This window comes from Pecten maximus, chromosome 3, assembly GCF_902652985.1.
Source record: "Pecten maximus chromosome 3, xPecMax1.1, whole genome shotgun sequence".
NCBI classification, from domain to species: domain Eukaryota; kingdom Metazoa; phylum Mollusca; class Bivalvia; order Pectinida; family Pectinidae; genus Pecten; species Pecten maximus.
In genome coordinates this window covers 16,608,081-16,629,389 of record NC_047017.1, presented here as the reverse complement: position 1 = coordinate 16,629,389, position 21,309 = coordinate 16,608,081, and the positions used below count along the sequence as shown (strand labels likewise).

Sequence of the window (21,309 nt, the reverse complement as noted above, 5' to 3'; positions counted from 1 at the left end):
TAAAAAGTCATTTTCTGCTCTAAGCGAAATTAATTATCTCCTTTACATTCTCTATTCTTGTCAAAAAAAAAATCGATTTTTTTTCTAATTATTTTTTTTCTAAAACTCCCTACTCAGAGATACCTGTGCAAATAAGATTTATTGCGAGACCAAAACTGACCTCAAGTAAAATCCTTTCTGAATACCGAAAACAAAAATCCTTATTCATGCTGAGAGCATAGCCACACTGCCAAGCTACATACCAAAACTAAATACACCAACATATATAATGATTAATTGAATACACTTTTCAGTCATAAAATATATTCCCTGCCAAATGGCAAATAACCCCGCTGTGTTTTACAGCACAACTTCACAAAAGAATTACGAAAAAAAAAATGTCAGTGGCCATTCTCTCCCAGAAAATGTCAATAGATGTGTACGCCTTTATTGACAATGCGAACGCATCTACTGGCGAAGCTAGCTTACGGTCATTAGATTGGGAAAAATACGACGGAAAACAAGCAAGGATACCCTCAGATGTATATACACAAAGGTTATGCTAATCTATAATTAAGTACAAAAAAGAAGGCTTAATAATTTTGATAAATTTGAATATGTTTCAAATTTTCGCAAATGAAATAGGTTGGTATACTAACTAATACACACGAGTGTTGAAAATTTATGGAACGGAAAATTTTAATATTAAGTACACCATACATATATTTTACAGAGCATACGCCTATTCCGTCGCAAAACGATCTCAAACATCCTAGCCATCAATATGATGTTGGCGTTGCCCTCTTACTCTTTGTGGAAGGCCGGGTTCAGTATTGTAGATATTGGTTGAAATCGCTTCGGACGCAACGCTCGGATCTAATCTTATCGCTTTAGCTCTCACTTGTCGAGCAGCTAAGGGAGTCTCCGTAGCAGACTCGTAAGGAAATACGCCACTTGATCGTGAAGCAGATGATGAGAGATTTTAACGTGTTCCGTTATGGCGGTCATTTCATCGACGAGCCAATGAAGATACACATTATTCCCCAGCGCCAATTAGGCCGACTTCCGTTCCTTATCCACTTATCTAAGCTTTCTCTTCATAATGCAAGACATTACTATTCATTTGAACCAATAAAGTCGTAATTGAGCGTAAAATCTAAACCGTTTTCTTATATTCTTTGTGGCGTAAATCCCACATTACAGTAAAGACGGCCATTTTGTTATATCGTAATACTATTGATGACTAGTCCTTGAAGGGTCACGATAGTTTATAGAAAGGTTGAACTAGCTGTCAAACGTGTCACAATTATTTCTGAAGTGTCATCGCAGTTTATAGATAGGTTGAACTGGCTGTTGAAGGTGTTACATGCGGTCCTGAATGGTCAGCCTAATTCATAGATAGGTTGAGATAGAGTTGAAAGTATCATTGTAGTTTATAAACAGGTTGAACTGTTACGGCAGGACCGGTAAGTTCATAAGAAGTTTGAAATATCTGTCGAAAATGCGATAGCAGCTCCGTGTAGGCAGTGACTGTGATGAACAATTCTATACCGTCGTTAAAAATAAAGACGCAGTGTGGGCTTGCGATCTCAATAAAAAACATATCATTTTTGTATTAATTGTAATGGGCAACGATCCATAAATTAATAAGATGTTTTTCTTCTATATTTTTCACCTGTAATATTGTGTACTTTTAAATCATACTTTTTCGGACCGATAAGCAACACACATGCATTTTTCGTAAACATATACATATATGTAAAGTGTTGAAGGTGTACTTGTTCGATATGCCTAGTAGAAATCAGTTAATTTAGGCTAAAAATAGTAGCCTTATCAGATATCCAATCGTTTTGCCTGACATGAATTATTTTCTCCCCACTGCCAAGCTATCAATATATTTTAATTAATCAGTTATATTCTCTAGAAGCAGTATCTAACGTTGCGTTTATAGATCAATTTCTTAGTTGAGTTAATGAATGGTTTCGGAGCAGCTAGTGGTAAAAATATCGACCGACGGCGTTTAAGTTTGTAGGTTTTTTCTAAAACCAAAATACATAGATCATATATCTTGGAAACAACATCTAAAGTTGTGTTGACAGATATTTTTTTAGTTGAGATATGAATGGTCGCGGAGCAGCTAGTGGTAAAAATATCGACCGCCGTCATTACCTTAAAACAGTGCATAAATAATATTACTTTTAACAGATAACTTTGGATGTCGCAATTTCTGTTATGTTTCTGTACAAGTATTTTTCTCCTAATGAAAGCACGTTCACTCCTAACTGCTAGTTGATGAACCAGTTTGTTATAGCGGATTAAGAGATAGTAATTTAAAATTCTCTTAAATATAAAAAAAAAATCAACGTTAAAATACTTATTTTGTTCCAACGTGACAAGCCAAATGGCAATGGTTCATTGTTTCATCAACTGAAAAAAAACTTTTCACACAATACACATTTTTAGATGATAGTATTAAGGTTAAGGAGAGAAGAGGGAAGAGAGAGTGGCTTTACCTGAATGTTTCAAAAGACATCCTCAGTGTTTTATGTAAAAACCTTCCTTCTAAAATCTGTTGCCCAAGGCTGTCACCTTGTTCCAATGTACAATGCATTCAAGCTTTCTAAACAAAAACGCTATATAAATAGTTATGAGTTAGGTCATGTACTTAAGGATAAATGACCCCATTTATTGCTTACAGGTAGGGGGCGTGGTGACAACCGAAGGGTCACTCTGTCCTCCTTGGTGGTCAGTAGTATGAATGCACTTGACCATACCGTAAATCCAGTTGGACCAGCGTATCACCCGAGGAAGAAATCGAAAAACGTGAGTATAATATCATTTTAGCCCATTTAGTATTTGGAAGATGCCGATTGGTGAAATATTTTAACGTGGTTGACATTACTGTAAATACCACATGAGACCTACTGGCCAAGATACGTGCTGGTCATCACACGTATTTGTCATTTTATCAAAGACGTCATCAATAGGGAACATTCGTTTTATTTAATTGGGGTTGTATCAAGACATACAAGTGAACGGCAGCTATAAATTATGCATCTTTTAATGTGTTAATTACTTAATTACTTTGTGAATGATGAATGAAACATGACCATCATTTGTGGTCGGTCTCTGCACTTCAAGAATCAATTATTCATGTTAAGGGCCAAAAAGCATGGAAATCTAAAAAAAAAATTTTTTTAAATTGAGAGCATTTTTCATATAGGATAGCAATTTGAATTATCCAAAGAGTTCGATCTAATTTGACCATTTCAATATCGACATTATTTTATACACCGAATTAGTATTACACAGAACAAAAAGTCGAAATAAGAACAATGTGTGGCTGTTCGCCATTAAATGGGTTGCTGGTGGCTTTGTATAGTAAAGACTTCCGTCGGACGATAACTACCGTAATTACAGTCAGTTACACTGTAACGGCAGTTTAAATAGCCCGTTGACGTTGTAGGATTTCTGTTGTTAACGTTACAGACACGTGTAGTTGTTTGGTGAGTGATAGCATTATGTATCAGTGGTCGTTGACGCCTAAGCCATATCTATAGCCCATGGACAAATTCACCATACCAAGCTAAAATGGTTAATTCACATTTCAATCACAATTGTCACTTAATTTACGTATCATGTTACATCCATATGTGTTCGATATTTTACAGTCCGGAAAGAAATAAAAAAAAAAAATGTCTTGGGGATATTTCACAGTTCGGGAGGATGAACCATCTCAATCCATTTCCTTAAATATATCTACAAGTGTGAATACCTATATAAGGTAGACATTTCTTCGGAGATTAATTTATTAATCGATCGATTTAAAATGCAAATTATTCTATTTATAGATATTGCAATCCGACAAAACAAGCTAACAAAGTAATAGGCAATATCAATTACTCCGTTTTTATACACACACGCTCGCACGTGCATGAAAAGTACAAAATACTGTTGCAAACAGTGCGTGCGTGATATGCGTTTCGTGTGACTGTGTAAAATACTGGAACATAAAAGTTAACGTCAATAAAAGGCTTTACTTCCTGAAATTGTGTACTGATAGAAATGTAATTTAACGTATTGGTTGTTTTACTAACGGTATGGGGGCATTACTGATTGATAGATCTAGTGATACTGAAGACAGTCTCAACACAAACACGTGTCATCGTCAACGATATCTTGTTAAGACAAGCTCAGTGACTGTTGCCTTACAATGTAATGCCATACATTGTTACCAATCATTTACTTAATTACTCTGTGTTAGGCTGTATTGGTGTCGTCAGAGTGCTCCATATTATAATAAGCAAATTATATGAAGGAGGGGTAAGTCAACAGTGCCTTTGAATATGAATTTGGAAGTAAATGCAAGATATGCCATACCTACACTAGGTATGTGTTTTGCCGTTCTAGAATTCAACTCAAAAGTCTGCACTCAGATAAGAAATTAATTTGTACTCCTTATATGGAATCAATGGTCTCTTCCAATGATATACAAAATAATTAGGAAAATAATTGGATCGACAATAATTTCAGACAGACCTTCAGAGCCATACGCATGTTCAGTCTTTAATGAACGATAAAATAATTGTTATATCAGTTTGGCATTGAAAACAAAGTAAGGTGTCAGTAACGCAGTAAAGAATTAATACTAGCATATGATTTATGACATGACTTAATTATGTCACATGGGTGGGGATGGGGACAGTGCTTTGTTCAAATGCCACAAATACTAACCGCTTCTTTGTCTCCATCGTCAAATATGATTTGTGTGTAGGTGTTACGAAGCTTAACAGTGAAGCTATTTTTTCTTCGAGACACAAAGTGTATAAATAGAAGCTTTGCATATAAATGTCGGTAGCGCTGACGGTGAACGGTCTGCGGACACAACATGAAAGGAGAAACGCGGTAGAGACCCGGATTGGCGGGCTAATCAGGCTGGGGGTTGTCATTACTTTGAACAGATAACACTGTAATTATCCTGATCTATTAATACGATAGCCTTCAGCATCAAACTCTAGCGGAAATGTTAAAGTTGACGACTTATCCACACTGCAGGTTAGCCTACCATTCTCTTGTCTCAACACCTAGGCAAGGAAACAGCTTTTACATTAGAACATTTAATTCCTTTCGTTAACAGAAGAAATTAATTTGTATTCGTTCGTTTAATAATTCTAGATATATATTGGTCACGAAAAATTAACAGACGACAAATGAGACTTTCATAAATCGATATTTATGTATATCATTCGAGTACATAACGGTCATTGAAGTTATTGACATAGCAAAATCGTCACCAAGAATGAATGTGTAGCTAAGTAGCAGAGATTAATTATGTCGCATATAAAATGAGTATGTGGCATCGCCACTTGATCATGTGAAATAGTAGCGATAATGATATGAAACATTCATTGAGAATGAAAATGTGGTGCATTCAACGATTATGATAATGTATCAGTCACCAGGCATGAAAATGTGGCACAGCCACCTAGAAAGATCATGTGGTGCATCTATCAAGAATGATCATGTGGCACAGACACCAAGAATAAAAATGTGGCACGGCCACCAAGAATGATCATGTGGTACAACCACCATACTGATAATGTGGCACAGACACCAACATGATTATATGACAGCAACCGACTGATAAAATGACAACTTTATCGTAAATGATTATTGCACACCCCTCGAGAATGATATGTGGCATCGTCACCAGTAATGATATTGAAGTACAAAAACAGATAATAAAAGATAATGTAAATCTATATGTAACAATGCAACAGCCGCAATGATACTGTGCGACAGCCAGTGATAACAATAATACTCGCCCGCAACCACTGGGGATGATAATATACATATCAAAAGCATCAATATATGCACAGCATGTTTTTAATTATAAAAAGGTACATATCTTATCAAATTCATTTTACGGATTACAATTTGTATGCATAGAGATATACAGACCGGACAACTATTCCCTAGGCGAATCACACTTAATCTGCTTTGACTGGTAAGATTTCTAAAGTGACGTAATTTGGTTTTCAATATGCAAGACTAGAAAAAATGTACATGCATTGCATGTAGAGAGCGAAAGACCTTTTTTTCTGTCTATAAGCGAATTTCAGTGTTTAGCCGTGTGGTAAAATCTGTTGAACATAAACGTATTAACGATCGATCAAAACCAATTACAATTTAATCATAGACCTCAATTTTTGTCTTCTATGTCAGTAATGATAGGTACTGTGTGGAAATCCTGAAGAAAAATAAGGTTAAGTAGGTGACACGTTCCCTTCTGAAACACTTCGTTCTGATTTCATAAACGTTCCTTAGAAAATCGTTCAAATAAAATGTTCAAAGGAAAGTATTGTTGGTCACCACTTTTTGTGCTTGACATCTGTTTGTTTTTTGTTTTATTTGTTGTTGTTGTTATTGTTGTTGTTTGTAAAACGTAAATATTGTAATTTTAGACGCCATGAGTGAATAATTAAATAATTGAATTGTTTTACAGAGGCCTGGTAGTATTGGTCTGCCTGATCGCCCAGTTGTGATGCATGACCTTAACCTTGAGGAGATGATGGTACCGAGACAGGCCCCTCAGCAACAGCCCACTGGTAGACTCAAAGTCCAGTTTCAGTTTAATGCCAACCGTACAGCACTGACAGTTATAGTCATAGAGGTAGGTCTGTCAACTCACAAACTCCTCTATAAAATACCCATTTTTCTCATTTTTTCCCTTAAACTCCAACATTAGTCATGTAGATTTACTACGTATTGTTATCTCATTCTTGTACAGATATTGACTCTTTAAGTTGTAGTTTATGAATCTTTTTATCAATTTGTCAATTATTTGAACAAAAAATATTTTCATTGTGTTTCTATTTTAGGCAGAGAATCTACGTATAGCCGATATGCCATGTGACAGCGAGATTAACCCTTACGTCAAAGCCTTCCTCGTCCCTGGTAGAACTTTCAAATACCGCACTAAAACACTTCCGAAAACAAAGGTAATACTTCAAACGTATACAAGAAGCAGAAGTTTTAGCAATTTTGAATAGGTTAGTAGGTGTATACACCTAACAAATAATGAACATAGAAGTGCACTTTACAGATGTTCGTCCTTCTGGGGCCTTTTCACTTATGCTTTAGATCAAACCGGTTGATATCCATAAGTTAACGCATTACATTATTCTTATACTATGTATGTTTCAGTATCTTTCTAAAAATCGTGAACAATATATAAACCAATAAAGTTATGTGCAGGATGACCATTCGATATGTACAAACTTACATTTGAAACCATTGCTTCCGATAATTCATCATTTCTTTTTTCCACCCAGATAAATGAAAAGCTAGATAGCTCCGCTCCTTTCTTACTTCTATCGATCATTTCCTTCTAACATACAGCCTATCATTGCATTGCATGATTCGATTAGAGGATAAAAGTTACACTGGCATGTTTTGATCCTTGCTTTAAATTAATTGATTTTCGTTAGAGAGAATGCCACGTTTCCATTTGAAAAGGTACACAGAATTATCTTAATTAGGAACGCTCCACTGACACGGATTTCACAAATGCAGCTATTTACAGCATTCTTAGGGAATGCAGAAGACGCATGAATCACTTTTTAGAAGTGCTAGGCGATAGGATCATTAAATCCTGATTTCTGATATGTCACACATCCAGTTTGTGCATGTCAGAAACATAACGTATTGGATCTCACATCTAAGAACTGAAAATGCCAAAGCTTATCAGATAGTTTTTTTTCTTTCTGACATCAAAGAATTCGAAGCGACAGTAAACAATTAACACGCCGATATATGTTTAACGGAACTTTCGTTGAATTCACTAGCCGTTCTTAACCACATTCAGCGTGATCCTTTCAACCTGAGATAACACACATTTTCTTTGAATTGTGAGACAACCATCTTAGCCAGAAATCGATCGAATAATTAAGGGCGATTAGAACAAGATAATCCCAACGATCGTTGTATGTTTTAAGATACAATCCCGGTATCCGCGGCTCGTGTATAAGTTGGCATTGTATTCTAGTTTTTGTTGATGGCTTCTATTGTTTGCTTTAATTTTCATATCGTTCACGTATACGAGAGATGTTTTAATGGAAAATCAATTTCAAAATACCGGAAGAAAAAAGAAAGAAAAAAAGAAAAAAGTCATCAGAATCCATTAATTTTTCTACACACGTGTAGGGTTAAGGAACGCTTATTGTAACCAATTAATTTTATAACAATATTTGATCACGTCTGTTCCATGTGCAAGGCGATCTTCTTTTAATATAAATGATTTGATTCTGATGTATTAACGTTCCCCTTATTTATTTCCAGACCCCAGTCTTTCTTGAAAAGTTCACGATATCAGACCTTGTGCCAAGTGACTTAAGTGACGATGCTGCCATGGAATTTCAAATATACTCATCACATCACGTATCCCGGCGTCATCTTGTAGGCGTGGCTTCGTTTCTTCTCAAGGACGTTCCCAAACTCGACAACGGCTTGGTAGACCTTACAATTATGCCACAGACGGTGTTTAGGGTAAGTGAAATATCATGCATATTCCTCTTAAAAATATTCAATTTTTCCAAATAAAATCATAATGTTATCATTATCTATCAAACGATGAAAATATATCTTTTTATTTATCTTCTTTCAGTTGCACCAAGGAGATATCCGGATATCTGGTTGTTATCAACCAGTGGCCGGCAAGATTGTGTTTAATGTATTGGAGGCTCGCAATCTTCCCCGGGTATCGTTGTTAGGGGCCATCAGTAAGTACATATAATCGCTAAATATACACCTTCATTCACTGAGTAAACAATCTATAGTTTACGCCATCATTAAGTAAACACGAGTGTAAATTACATACTCGAGTCACTCGGTAATTCCATCGTTACTAAGTACACATCTATAAATCACACGGTTTCCATCATTGCAGTGATTTTAATTAAAATATCCACTTAATTTGTCTCGCCATGATGATCGCTTGAATAACTAAATGTCACTAACATCAAACTATGAGTGTTATTCCAATTACCATTTAATAGTTCATGGCTATTCTATTATAATGAACCAGTCTATTGTATTTATCATATTTAAGGAAGTTTTACACATTGGTCTCGTATAAAACACGCAAAACATGAAGATAACGATCAAGACATTTGTTTTAGTATTGCGATTTCAATTTTTTAATGTTTCAAATATCTCTTATTATTGAAGATATATGCAAGCAAGACATACGGTGATGCTAACTGGTTTCGTCTTCTTTTAATTTTCAGATCCTTACGTCAAGGTAGAGATGTATGTCAATGGAATGAGGGAAGCAAAGCATAAGACGAAAGTTCGTCAGAATACACAGGATCCTGTATGGAACCACCCATGCGTTTTTGAAATTAATCGTGAAAATCCCAAGCTGCTAGGCCACGTGTTTGTATTCCATGTTATTCACAAAGACATGATGATGGGCATACAGAAAATAGGCCAGGTAAGCACACTTTACCGTTACCAAATGACGCGTTCAATATAGATAACACAAACAGAGGCGAAACAGAGGTATTTCACTTTAATAGTTGTTGAAACAACGACATCCCTCCTGCGATTAGCTTTTGTTCGGTCTGCCTTATTCGTTTGAACGAAAATCTGATACAATGAACATGGACATGAATCAGGCTCAAATCTGATACTGACATAAACACTATTGTTTGCCCTGGCATCAATGCTGGAAGTCTTAGATGTGTCGCCAAAGCTCAGTTATCACCGCGAGTACTATATACATCGGGGAAGCCTTGCGACTACGGCTAATGCCGGTCATAGTGATGGACAGCTCGGCAATGAATATCAGCATATTGTATTAGTGTCATGTATTGAAAAGGGATGAAAACAAGATACTGAAAACCACGAAAGTTGTTAGTGTAAAGTGGGTACCGTATCCAACCTGGAAATCCTAACATGATTGTTCAGTTTTCCGCTTCTGCATTTGAGAATCTGATAAGAAGGAACAAAATCAGTTATCGATTTTCATTATTTTTTCACCCTCTGATATTACAAACTTGGTGATCTTATATTTTTCTCCTTTAATATGGGTATAATTGGCATTGGCATTTTCTGCAAATATTTGAATATTTGAAGTATCCCAAGTATAACTGTGACCTTTTTGTCTGTGAACAGGTTGAGTTGGGCTGGTACAGTCACGGAGAACAGTTGGACCATTGGTATGACATAATGGAACACCCACATCGACCGACTGATTACTGGCATCCTGTCATCAAGACGAGCAAAATCATGTCATGACCTATGACAGAAAAACTGAAATAATGTCATGGAGTATGACATAGATATATACACATCATGGTTCCATTCCATCCTTTTCGTGTATACATGATATTGTATGAGGACTTAAATTTACAATGAATATCACTGTGAACTACATGATAAGCAATACTGGCTATTGCATGACGTCATTAATGAACTTTGCCCTAAATGTATATATTGGTTCCGGAAGTGACGTGTCGTCAGTATTCCCGCCCAAACCCCAGTAGTGTATATAAGAGTTTATGGTGTGGACGGTGCGGTCTCAATAATAATTATGTGGATCATTTGTTGTCGATCCAAATTGTGATAGTTACATTCCCGATCATATGTTGTAAGTAAAGTTGTTCATCCTTTGTACATATTATATATATACATATATATATTTATCGCTAGCTGAGCCAAACACGAACGAAGTGCAAATTATATATCTATGTAACTTATTATTATATGTACATATATATGTTGAAAGTATGATACAGAAATATGTTGTTCAAGGTAGTGAATAATGACTAACAGATTATAGCGGTTTATGCCGTGAAACATGATTAGGGGTAACTGTGATACTTTGCCTAGAATTATGAAAGATGACTTAGTGGAAGAAGAGAAACTGCAATACTTTGCCATGAACTTTGACCAGAGACTGGACGCATTGAAATATCATTAAAGGCAGAAATCAATTGTAATACTCTCGTGACGCATAACGCAAGTGTCTATAAAATTAAGCCATGCAACCTGACTTGGGTAGCTGAAATACTATGCCCTGAGACATGGCTAAAATATATTTCATTAATTTTATGTAGAAAGCCATTGTTCAATATGACTGAAAATTTAATAACAAAACACGTTAAGGACGGCATACTATCCTTATAATCAAATATTGTAATATACTGATATGGAGATAATGGCTAGTTATCAAATTGCGATGCATCGACACACATTCAAATAAGAGATAAATAAATATCATTTCTTATCATTTCCAATAACAAAATATATCAAAACACAATAGTTGAAATGAGGTAATGTATGTGAAACCCGAAAATGTTAAATATTAACTTTAAAGTGACAGGGATACTTATTTTAAAATATGACCATTTAATCATACAGAGAGAAAATTTATACGCCATGTCATGAAATTGCACATGCCTGCATACTTTTTTAGAGTGATGAGATCAGTCCGTAGTATGGTTGGAATCAAAATCTGTAGAGATTCCAGGGATCAGAATTTGTAGAGATTGTTTGGGTCAGCGTATGTAGAGATTGTTGCAATCAAAGTCTGTAGAGCTCGTTGGCTCTGGTTGCCAGGCTGTGTGTGAAGCAGTTTAACGTAGCAATTGTGATGTCGTGTAGAATTTTATCGTTGTTGGTCCTCTCGGTATCGGTGACAGATCGGCGGTCAGCTGATCTTGGCAGGTCTGTTTTCCATGTCCGGCGCGTTAATTATCTGGACATCAGAACTTGACACATGTGACACATTCTATCGCTGTTCTTGGTACAGCGGCTGAACTACTATGGGTGTAAGATGTTAGTGCATGTGGGTGTTTCTGTCGTTAGTTATTATAATGAAAACAACTGATCTCAAATGATAAACTATGTTAGCGAGCGATAACAATAAGGAGTTGGTTAGTGGCTAGACTTTCGTTATGAGAGAGAGAGAGACAAACAGACAGACAGACAGAGAGACAGACAGACAGACAGACAGACAGACAGACAGACAGAGACAAAGTGACAGAAAGAGAGACAGATACAGAGACAGACTGACAGACAGGCAGACAGAGAGAGTGACAGACACAGAGACAGCCATTATCTGGTCACTGACCTTGTGGTGATAGTGGATAATTTTACTCATGAATTAGTCTGATAAGCTTGCATTATCGCTTCTCCGTTCTGATATCAATACAAATTCTATCAAGGGTATAAGCTTTCATTGATGTTGGTAGGCATATTCAGGATATGATCGATATGATAAAGAAACACAAGGAAAACATCAATCAATTACTACACCTTGAAAATGTATTAGTTTTTGTCTATAAATATGTATATGGATTAACATAGGATGAGAGATAGTAATCACGGGGAATGTGATTTATGTTTAAAAATCAATAATAAAGTACACTCTTCGATATGGTGTATGGTGTGAACAAATACATAAACATATATTGATAAAACTTTTTTTAGATTTTAGTTCTGTCCGAAAGCAGGTACTGAGATTTGTCCCATATAATGACAATAACCACTTGTTCGAGAAATGGGGGGAACTGTTCTGTAATTTGATTTTCAATGCAGATTATAAGGTGTGAAGAATGAGATGATATGAAACATATTTAAAATTGTGCTATTGTATCTCTATAAGATTGCAAGGTAGCGGTATGAAAGATTTGAAAGCAAGAAACAATGTTTAAAACATAATGTACATAACAGTATATAGATAAGTCTGTGTGGAGTGAAAATGTTTGTTGATATGATAGTTGAAATTTAAATACATGTTGGAAATGAATATTTATTATAGCCTGGTAATCATTATTGATGAATACATGCTCATTTATATATCTGGGACAAAGATGACCACTGTGTTGATGAAAGATAACTTTATTTTTCAAATCTGTTCTATACTTATTAATGAATGAGATTGCGTAGCATGTTAATGATATGTCAATGTAACTTTGATTAGGTTGGAAATAGATTGTATAAAACAACAATGAAGCATATTGTTTTATTTACGTTTTGGTGACGTTTTGATTACGTACTTGCAGTCATAAAAATAGGTGCATCCCAAGCACTAAAAAATCCGTCATGGAGGCATTGGGGAGATTGACACACTTTTTAGGTCGTTTCCCGAACAATATTTCTTTGACCAATCAGAAAACTGCTTTCTTGTGGGTTTCGGTTCGACTTTATACAGCAATGGCGGTCTCCACGGATTAATGTTTGATATTGGAAGAACTGTTTCAAATACATAATTCTAAAGACGTTCAAAAATAAGACATCGACGCTATCATGAAAAAAAGTTTATTCGTCCATTAATTTCATTGAACATTAATAGCACGTATATTGCATATTTTGGTGGCGGCCCCCATGACGGAGACTCCCAAAATATGTTTCACACAAAACAGTTCCAAAGTTTAAAATGCATGGTGACATTTGATTAGTTGCTATTCTAAGAGCCGACACGAGATTCTCTGCACCAATCGTATCATGGTATCTTTCTGTGAACATGGGTTAGCAACGATGACAGGAAATGCGAAAACCGCGACAGATGCACTGCAACTTGTGTCAAGATCAGAGATTAATAAGCAGAACGTATCCCTACTTATAAAATTGTTATTTATGCAACTGTTATTGTATATACATTTTCGAGGGGAAATTCAAACTGAAAGGTCTTTCTTCCATCAGCAAATAAAACGTTTGCTTATCTTCTAGAGAAACGACTAAAAAAAATTATGGAAAACAATGGTAACTATGACGTGTAAACATACAGCCGTGAAATTAATGATTTCACAGTTTATATTGTCTTAAGGTTTGGCAACTGTAGAGGCATAGCAAAAGGTATAAGCAGCTTCCATAACAAATTCAGAGTTAATATACAATAGAGCCAGCATCAAATAATCACAAGTGATCATATATGGCGATCAAAAAATTCAAAAGGTCACAAGAAAAGGGAAAATTAAGCATGAGGAGGTACATGTACAAGGACCTATAATTTACATTATCAGAATGGATCCATAATGGATTTCAAAAGAACATTAAGTATATGTGAATAGTCTGAACCAAGTAAATTAAACTTGAGAAGCAGGTTACAATAAAGCATATACTGTAGTATGACGACTTTTTGTCTCATTCAAAATAAATCTTTGTTTCATTATCTTATCAAAATATTTCTCAGGAGATGGAATATTCGACCTCAACTTGACATTGTATCATACGACTCTGACATTATTTACTTGATGAAATTTATTCATGACTTTGACTTCATTTTATTTATTTCGTTCAAATTTGCTGTATAACAGCATACCAACATGGACCAGAGCCAAAGAAGAGTAGCCTTGACATTTTAATCCAGCAGACCTTTTACCTCATAATTCCATGTACGATTCGGATCAAATTCATTCAATGATTCTAATAAAATATTCACAAGTTAAAAAATCAAATATGTTACCTTTATCTATGTACAGTATATATATATCAAACTATATCTATTAAGAGACTTCGGCCTTGGTCACATGGGTTCCCACATGTTTTCCTATTTACTTCAAGCTTTTTGATGTCATAACAATATGTCAAACATATTTTTTATTATTATCTTTGATCGGATGTCCGTGACCTTTGATTACTTTATTATCTTACTATTCTTATACACACTAATTAGCAATTTCATAACATTAAGCTTAGTATTAACAAGTGTTCATTGTAATGAGATATCATTACAGAAGTCCTCCAAACGCCCTCGTGGTCGTACCAGTGTTCAGCATTCCTCATACCAATACCAGCATACCAATTTAAATCGAAAAATATCTAAATTTCCACCAATCAGAGGCCAGTAAACGGCGGTCAGAAGAAGAAGAAGAAAAAGAAGAAGCGGAGTAATCACAATAAGTCCCCTACTTCGTTTGGTAAAATTATCATTTTTGCCTTTTTACCAAGTAACCTGGACGTTGGCCAAGCAACTTCTCATCTGATTCAATTCAATTTTGCTTCCACAACAAGTAATGTTTCGTATTTTTATTTAGACATTTGACCTGAAACTAGCAGTAAAGTAATAAAATTGCACGGTAGGACATGTATAGCAGGTTTTTTGTTGGGTCCGTCATATGCCTTCCAGGGCACTAAGAGAAAGTGCTCAAGGACACAACCACGACAGCACACCTGCTGTATAACTTCGAATTTAAGATATTTCAAATAAATAAAACCAAAAATGTCAAATAAATTATTTTTTAGATTGGATTTTAGGACAATGTTTTTCTTCGCTAAACATCAAGTTTATTTTAGGCTTACGTTTCAAGTTCAAAAAATTAAAATTCGCCTTATAAAGCATCTGAATGACCCTGATTCCGATCGATGAATCGGAAGTGGCATATACAACTGTCTTTACCAGAAAAATGAAAGTCAAGTATTTAATTCGATAATAACACGTATAAATACATTATGTATGTGCGACCTGGACAACGCAAGTACAAGAATTCATGAAATATTTTGCGCTTCCTGTTAAAATGCCAATTACACCATTCCCCTTTCATGCCGTATATGCAATATTCATGTTTTATGAAAGTATTTATTAAATCTTGGTTGTTTTTGATGTCGGAGAGCATTTTTAATTTGCAGAAGAAAGACAATGGTTCAGATCTAAGAAAAACCTCATCTTTATTGAGCAGTAAGTGAAAAATAATTTACATATGCATTATTGTGACATCTCATTACAGCGTAGTATAATTCATTAGAATGTAGTCTCTTCGCATCGTTAAAGTCTTCATTATTAAGCTCCGTATACTGCTATGAAGATAGCAAGCATTCTAGAAATGTTTGACATACAGAGTATTGAAGGAATATAAGATATACGTATATGTATACAACAGCGTTCACATCGAAGGACAAACTCTTACTCAAAATCGATAAAAACGACAGAAACCGAGACATCAACAGGATCAATCCGCATAAAACAAAATGGTGGAGACGTAAGCAGGTGTTCAGAACTGATAATCGTTTACTGTTGACTGGATTGCCTGCAACAGCTTTTCTAGTCTCCATTTGGTGGCGCTTCTTAATTTCACGGAAAGGTCAAGGTTTTGATACTTTTTTTTTTTTTTTTTTTTTTTTTTTCATATTTATATTAACAGCAGGGACTATTCCTTTGTATTTCAAATGGATTTATTTTTAGAACTGCTGTTATGCAGTATAACATGAAATATTTAAAAGTTCACATTCTTTGCGTCAACAAAAGCATGGAGTCATCCTCAATATGACCATATGACCAATATGAAGGTGGCAATGGAAGCAATAGGTATATTGACAAGCATCAAACATGTCTGACTTCATATTGCACAAGGAAATAAAGAATGTTTTCAAAGAATTTTATGCTGACGACTATATTTAGGGATGTTACTTTCTTGAAAAGATCATTAACAATAGGAAAATTGTAATTAACACTCATATGATACAGGGAAAGCTATATTTGCTAGTTATATCTTAAAGATCGCGGTAAGCAGTTGATAGATATGTATTCAGTACTACCTTAAGCATAACAAACCAGCACTCCTAAAGTTTCGTTTATATGAAAGGAAGAAACTTAGTGAAAGTAGGTAAGACGTACCCAAAACAAACATCGACTAAAAAACATAAAAAAAGACAGAACAAATCACATCAGTCAAATAGATACATTCGTTTTTTATCTATTATTCATTCAACAAAGCGCAAGGTGTTGCCTCAGGCGGAAATCAGGCAGATAGCCTAACACCGTAAAACCGTAAACATGGCGTGACCGTAACAGACAATGTGAGACCGTAACAGACAAGGTGAGACCGTAACAGACAAGGTGAGACCGTAACAGACAATGTGAGACCATAACAGACAAGATGAGACCGTAACAGACAATGTGAGACCGTAACAGACAAGGTGAGACCGAAACAGACAATGCGAGACCATAACAGACAAGATGAGACCATAACAGACAAGGCGAGACAGTAACAGACAAGGTGATACCATAACAGACAAGGCGAGACAGTAACAGATAAGGTGATACCGTAACAGACAAGGTGACACAGTTACAGACAAGGTGAGACCGTAACAGACAAGGTGACACAGTTACAGATAAGGTGATACCGTAACAGACAATGTGAGACAGTAACAAACAAGATGAGACCGTAACAGACAAGGTGACACAGTTACAGATAAGGTGATACCGTAACAGACAAGGTGACACAGTTACAGACAAGGTGAGACCGTAACAGACAATGTGAGACCATAACAGACAAGGCGAGACAGTAACAGATAAGGTGATACCGTAACAGACAATGTGAGACAGTAACAAACAAGATGAGACAGTAACAGACAAGGTGATACCGTAACAGACAATGTGAGACAGTAACAGACAATGTGAGACAGTAACAAACAAGATGAGACAGTAACAGATAAGGTGATACCGTAACAGACAATGTGAGACAGTAACAGACAAGGTGAGACAGTAACAGACAAGGTGATACCGTAACAGATAAGGTGACACAGTAACAGATAAGGTGATACCGTAACAGACAATGTGAGACAGTAACAGACAAGGTGATACCGTAACAGACAAGGTGAGACAGTAACAGATAAGGTGATACCGTAACAGACAATGTGAGACAGTAACATACAAGGTGATACCGTAACAGACAATGTTAGACAGTAACAGACAAGGTGAGACAGTAACAGACAAGGTGAGACAGTAACAGATAAGGTGATACCGTAACAGACAATGTGAGACAGTAACAGACAAGGTGATACCGTAACAGACAAGGTGACACAGTAACAGATAAGGTGATACCGTAACAGACAATGTGAGACAGTTACAGACAAGGTGATACCTTAACAGACAAGGTGAGACAGTTACAGACGAGGTGATACCGTAACAGACAAGGTGAGACAGTAACAGATAAGGTGATACCGTAACAGACAATGTGAGACAGTAACAGACAAGGTGAGACTGTTACAGACAAGGTAAAAACGTAACAGACAAGGCGACCCCGACGAATAGACAAAATGAGACCGTAGTAGACAAGGTTAGACCACATCAGAAAAGATTAGACTGTAGCAGGTGAGGTGAGACCGAAGCAGACCATAGGAGACCGTAGTAGGCAAGGCTAGACTTAGCATCAGGACAGCCACCACATCAGACCGAAAAATATATCGACGATCAACAGACTATATCATATAGAAGGCCTTATCATAGAGTTCTTTGAAATTCATCAAACAGACGGCATTGAAAAAAGCCAATTCCATTCCCCGAGGTGAGCTAGAACGGGGCTTCTTAATGACATGCAATGGCATAGAGCTGTCATGGTCACAACGGAGAATAACGACATAAAACGAAACGTATTTCTAACTCAACATCGATACAACAAAGGCAAACTACTATGTGGACTCTTGAAAAAATACAAGACCAGGCATTCGGCAGGCTAAGCGTCCTCTCCTTCATCAAAAATACATGCCATGCAAATTTTAGTTTAAACTGGTTTGGCACATTTTCAAACTGAGAACGAGGGTGGTGGCTTAACCCCTATGTATATTAACAAGCATTGAACATGTCTGCATATGACAAATAAATATTTTCCATGGCACCAGTAGGCTGCCGTAGCATCGCAAATGGCATCTCCGTTATATGCGAAATTGCGTTAAGTTTTAACTTGGTAATGTTGCCTTACACGTTACGAAATGTTTAAAGGCTAGTATGCTTAATTATGCAATCAGAACCATTTCCGCCAAGACATCATCTTAATTGTGTATCACTTTTGCAGACATGACGTCTTTTTCAATACCAAGTCAAAGACCCGAAATGAATCCAACGGGTCATTGCATTTCTTATTATGACGTCCCGACCGACATTATGACCTCGAAAGGTCAATTAACTCGGTCTCACTATGAATGCCCATGGCGACTGAAATTAAGCCCAGAACCCAAATTACATTTTTACTTAAAAATCATTCTTTCAATCTAAAAAAACCCACCATCACGTGTTCCATAATGATTTCATATAAAGTACTAGGATTTTGCAGATTGTTTCAGCCTTGCTGCGAATAAATCTTATTTAAGGATATGCTTGTCCATTTTAAGAAAATAAGCAATGTGAGATTCACTGCATGTGTTAAATGCCTTGGGAGATGTTTAGCAAGTTACACGTTTGTTTATAAATCTTGAGTGTGGAAAATACGTGTTATATACCTTATATAAATCAGTCACGATACCACTGAAAGCTCATGGATGTGTGAGTGGTAGAAAGTCCCCATAAATTTGTGTACTTTTACCAAAATCACGACATCAAAATGACACATTATATCAAGCAACAGGTATATTGATATAAGAATGTAACAGTAATTCTTAATCAAAATTCCAGGATAAAACACGAAAACAAAATATTTTCTTAAAGGTCATTGAAAAAGTGCAAGGAGAATCAAACCAATGAGATGTCGCCATACAAATTACCCAAAGGTCTTCGTCAACCAGTTTTATTAATTTCACACCATGTAGTCGACATCTACTCGTGATAATGGAAACCAGTCCTTGAATATCGAATCAACTTGGACACTTAAACACCGTCGGTAAGGAAAACAATGATGTTACTAGAAATATGATTGGCCGAAAGTCCAAAGGAATAAATTAATTCATTGAATTGAATTGAACCATTAATTGTCATACAAAAAGGCGTAGTTGTAAGCTTTACCTGCTTGTCACGTGGTTCAATGTGCATGTCTTTGTATAAGCAGCAAAGGATTTCTGTAAGGAGTTTCATAGCACCGTTTTACAAGTAATTCAAACTACAGTACGCAGATCAACAGCAACAAAGAATGCCGACATAATAACAAAACAAAAATTCAAAATTAGATGTGCTTGGAGGCCAAAGTACAAAATTAAGGCAGGGTATCTATAAAAAATTATGTGATATCTCATTTAATTTGTCGCAATATATAAGATATGTCTTAAAAAAGATTTTATGTAATATAGAGAAGAGTATGTCTACCATTAATACCTATAATAACACAGCATTGCTACATAGTTTCTTGATTAGGATAAAGTTACGAATTCTCCCTTCTCCTCCTTATTTTAACTTTTAAACCCCATTTTTTATTTTCCTTACCTCCCGTCTGTGTTCTGAAACGATTAGTAATATCTCTTTCGGCACTTATGACAAAAAAAACAAAAACAAAAACATGCTGTGTGATGCCGTTTGTATTCATCATACCATATATGTGCATGCTATATATACTGTAAATGTATGTACAATGTATATATATATATATATAAGGGTCAAAGAAGTAATATAAACGGTAATTATCCTGATCATGGCGTTTGACGGTACCCGTATGTGGTTCAGACGAGCGAAAATCAGTTTTCTACAGCTTGAATACAAAATCTTAGCAAGATTCAACAGGAAAATATTAACCAAACACAAAATGAATATATGGGGATATCGGCTGCTGATAAAGCTGATAAACCAGTGCTATCTTGTATCAAGTTTCATTTGCCTTACCATTTTATTTCTGTTGTCTTGAAATGGATTTGTCCCGCAGTGACTTTTCCTTCTCCTACAGACAGACACAGATCATGTTCATAATCATACTTTTTTGTGATATAAACTAGCCATCAACCTCCATTACATTGGGGAGTTGAAGAGCGCTCGATGAAAAAATTCAACATATATTTCACCATTTTGGCAGATCCACACATACGAAATTACCAAAGTAGGTATTCAACGTAAAAGCGATTCGATATTCACATTGGTAAAGTACCTAAGTATCGAAAAGCTACTAACCAAATAAGTGATGGCAACTGTTAATGATATAATACTTGTTTGTCATTTTAACGTGGGCACATATCACAGGTAGTGCACATTCCCTGCTACTGTGTATATTTCAACATTTAGTTGGCCGATTTTCCTTTTCCCTTCTTTAGATTTCAGCATTTCATTCAGATTTAAGGGCCTGTAATGTCATTGTCGAGTCATATATATACATGTTGTACTTACTTTCTACTATAGCTTCTAACTATATATAAGTGCTATTCACACGGGTTTATTTTGTATCATCGTTTGAAATTTCTTGGTGGTAAAGTCTGTTGGTGCATTTAAGTCCCAAGGTTCTATGATTATTGTGTGCAAACACAATGGAAATTAGCTTTTGTATCAATTTATTTGCCATCATATGAAATTGTGAAATAGATTGAATATTTGGATTTTTGAGCTTGTTGACAAAAGTACTCTTGCCATACTTAAGGGGAAAGGATATCCCTCCATTTAGGCCACATTCGTTGTTGTTTTATATTGGGATGCTG

At 35.7% G+C, this 21,309-nt stretch overlaps 1 protein-coding gene across 2 annotated transcripts in view; it reads left to right on the top strand.

The window, feature by feature from the left end:
• Positions 1–12,995, top strand: part of LOC117323374 (synaptotagmin-7-like) — a 99,265-nt gene extending 86,270 nt beyond the window's left edge. For both annotated transcript variants that reach the window (XM_033878551.1, XM_033878552.1), the window contains 7 exons: positions 2,678–2,802; positions 6,485–6,652; positions 6,861–6,980; positions 8,320–8,526; positions 8,645–8,759; positions 9,267–9,472; positions 10,156–12,995. In XM_033878551.1, the coding sequence (XP_033734442.1) occupies positions 2,678–2,802; positions 6,485–6,652; positions 6,861–6,980; positions 8,320–8,526; positions 8,645–8,759; positions 9,267–9,472; positions 10,156–10,278 (1,064 nt within the window). In that variant the 3' untranslated portion in view covers positions 10,279–12,995. The remainder of the gene's footprint in view (positions 1–2,677; positions 2,803–6,484; positions 6,653–6,860; positions 6,981–8,319; positions 8,527–8,644; positions 8,760–9,266; positions 9,473–10,155) is intronic.
• The last annotated feature ends 8,314 nt before the right edge of the window (positions 12,996–21,309 follow it).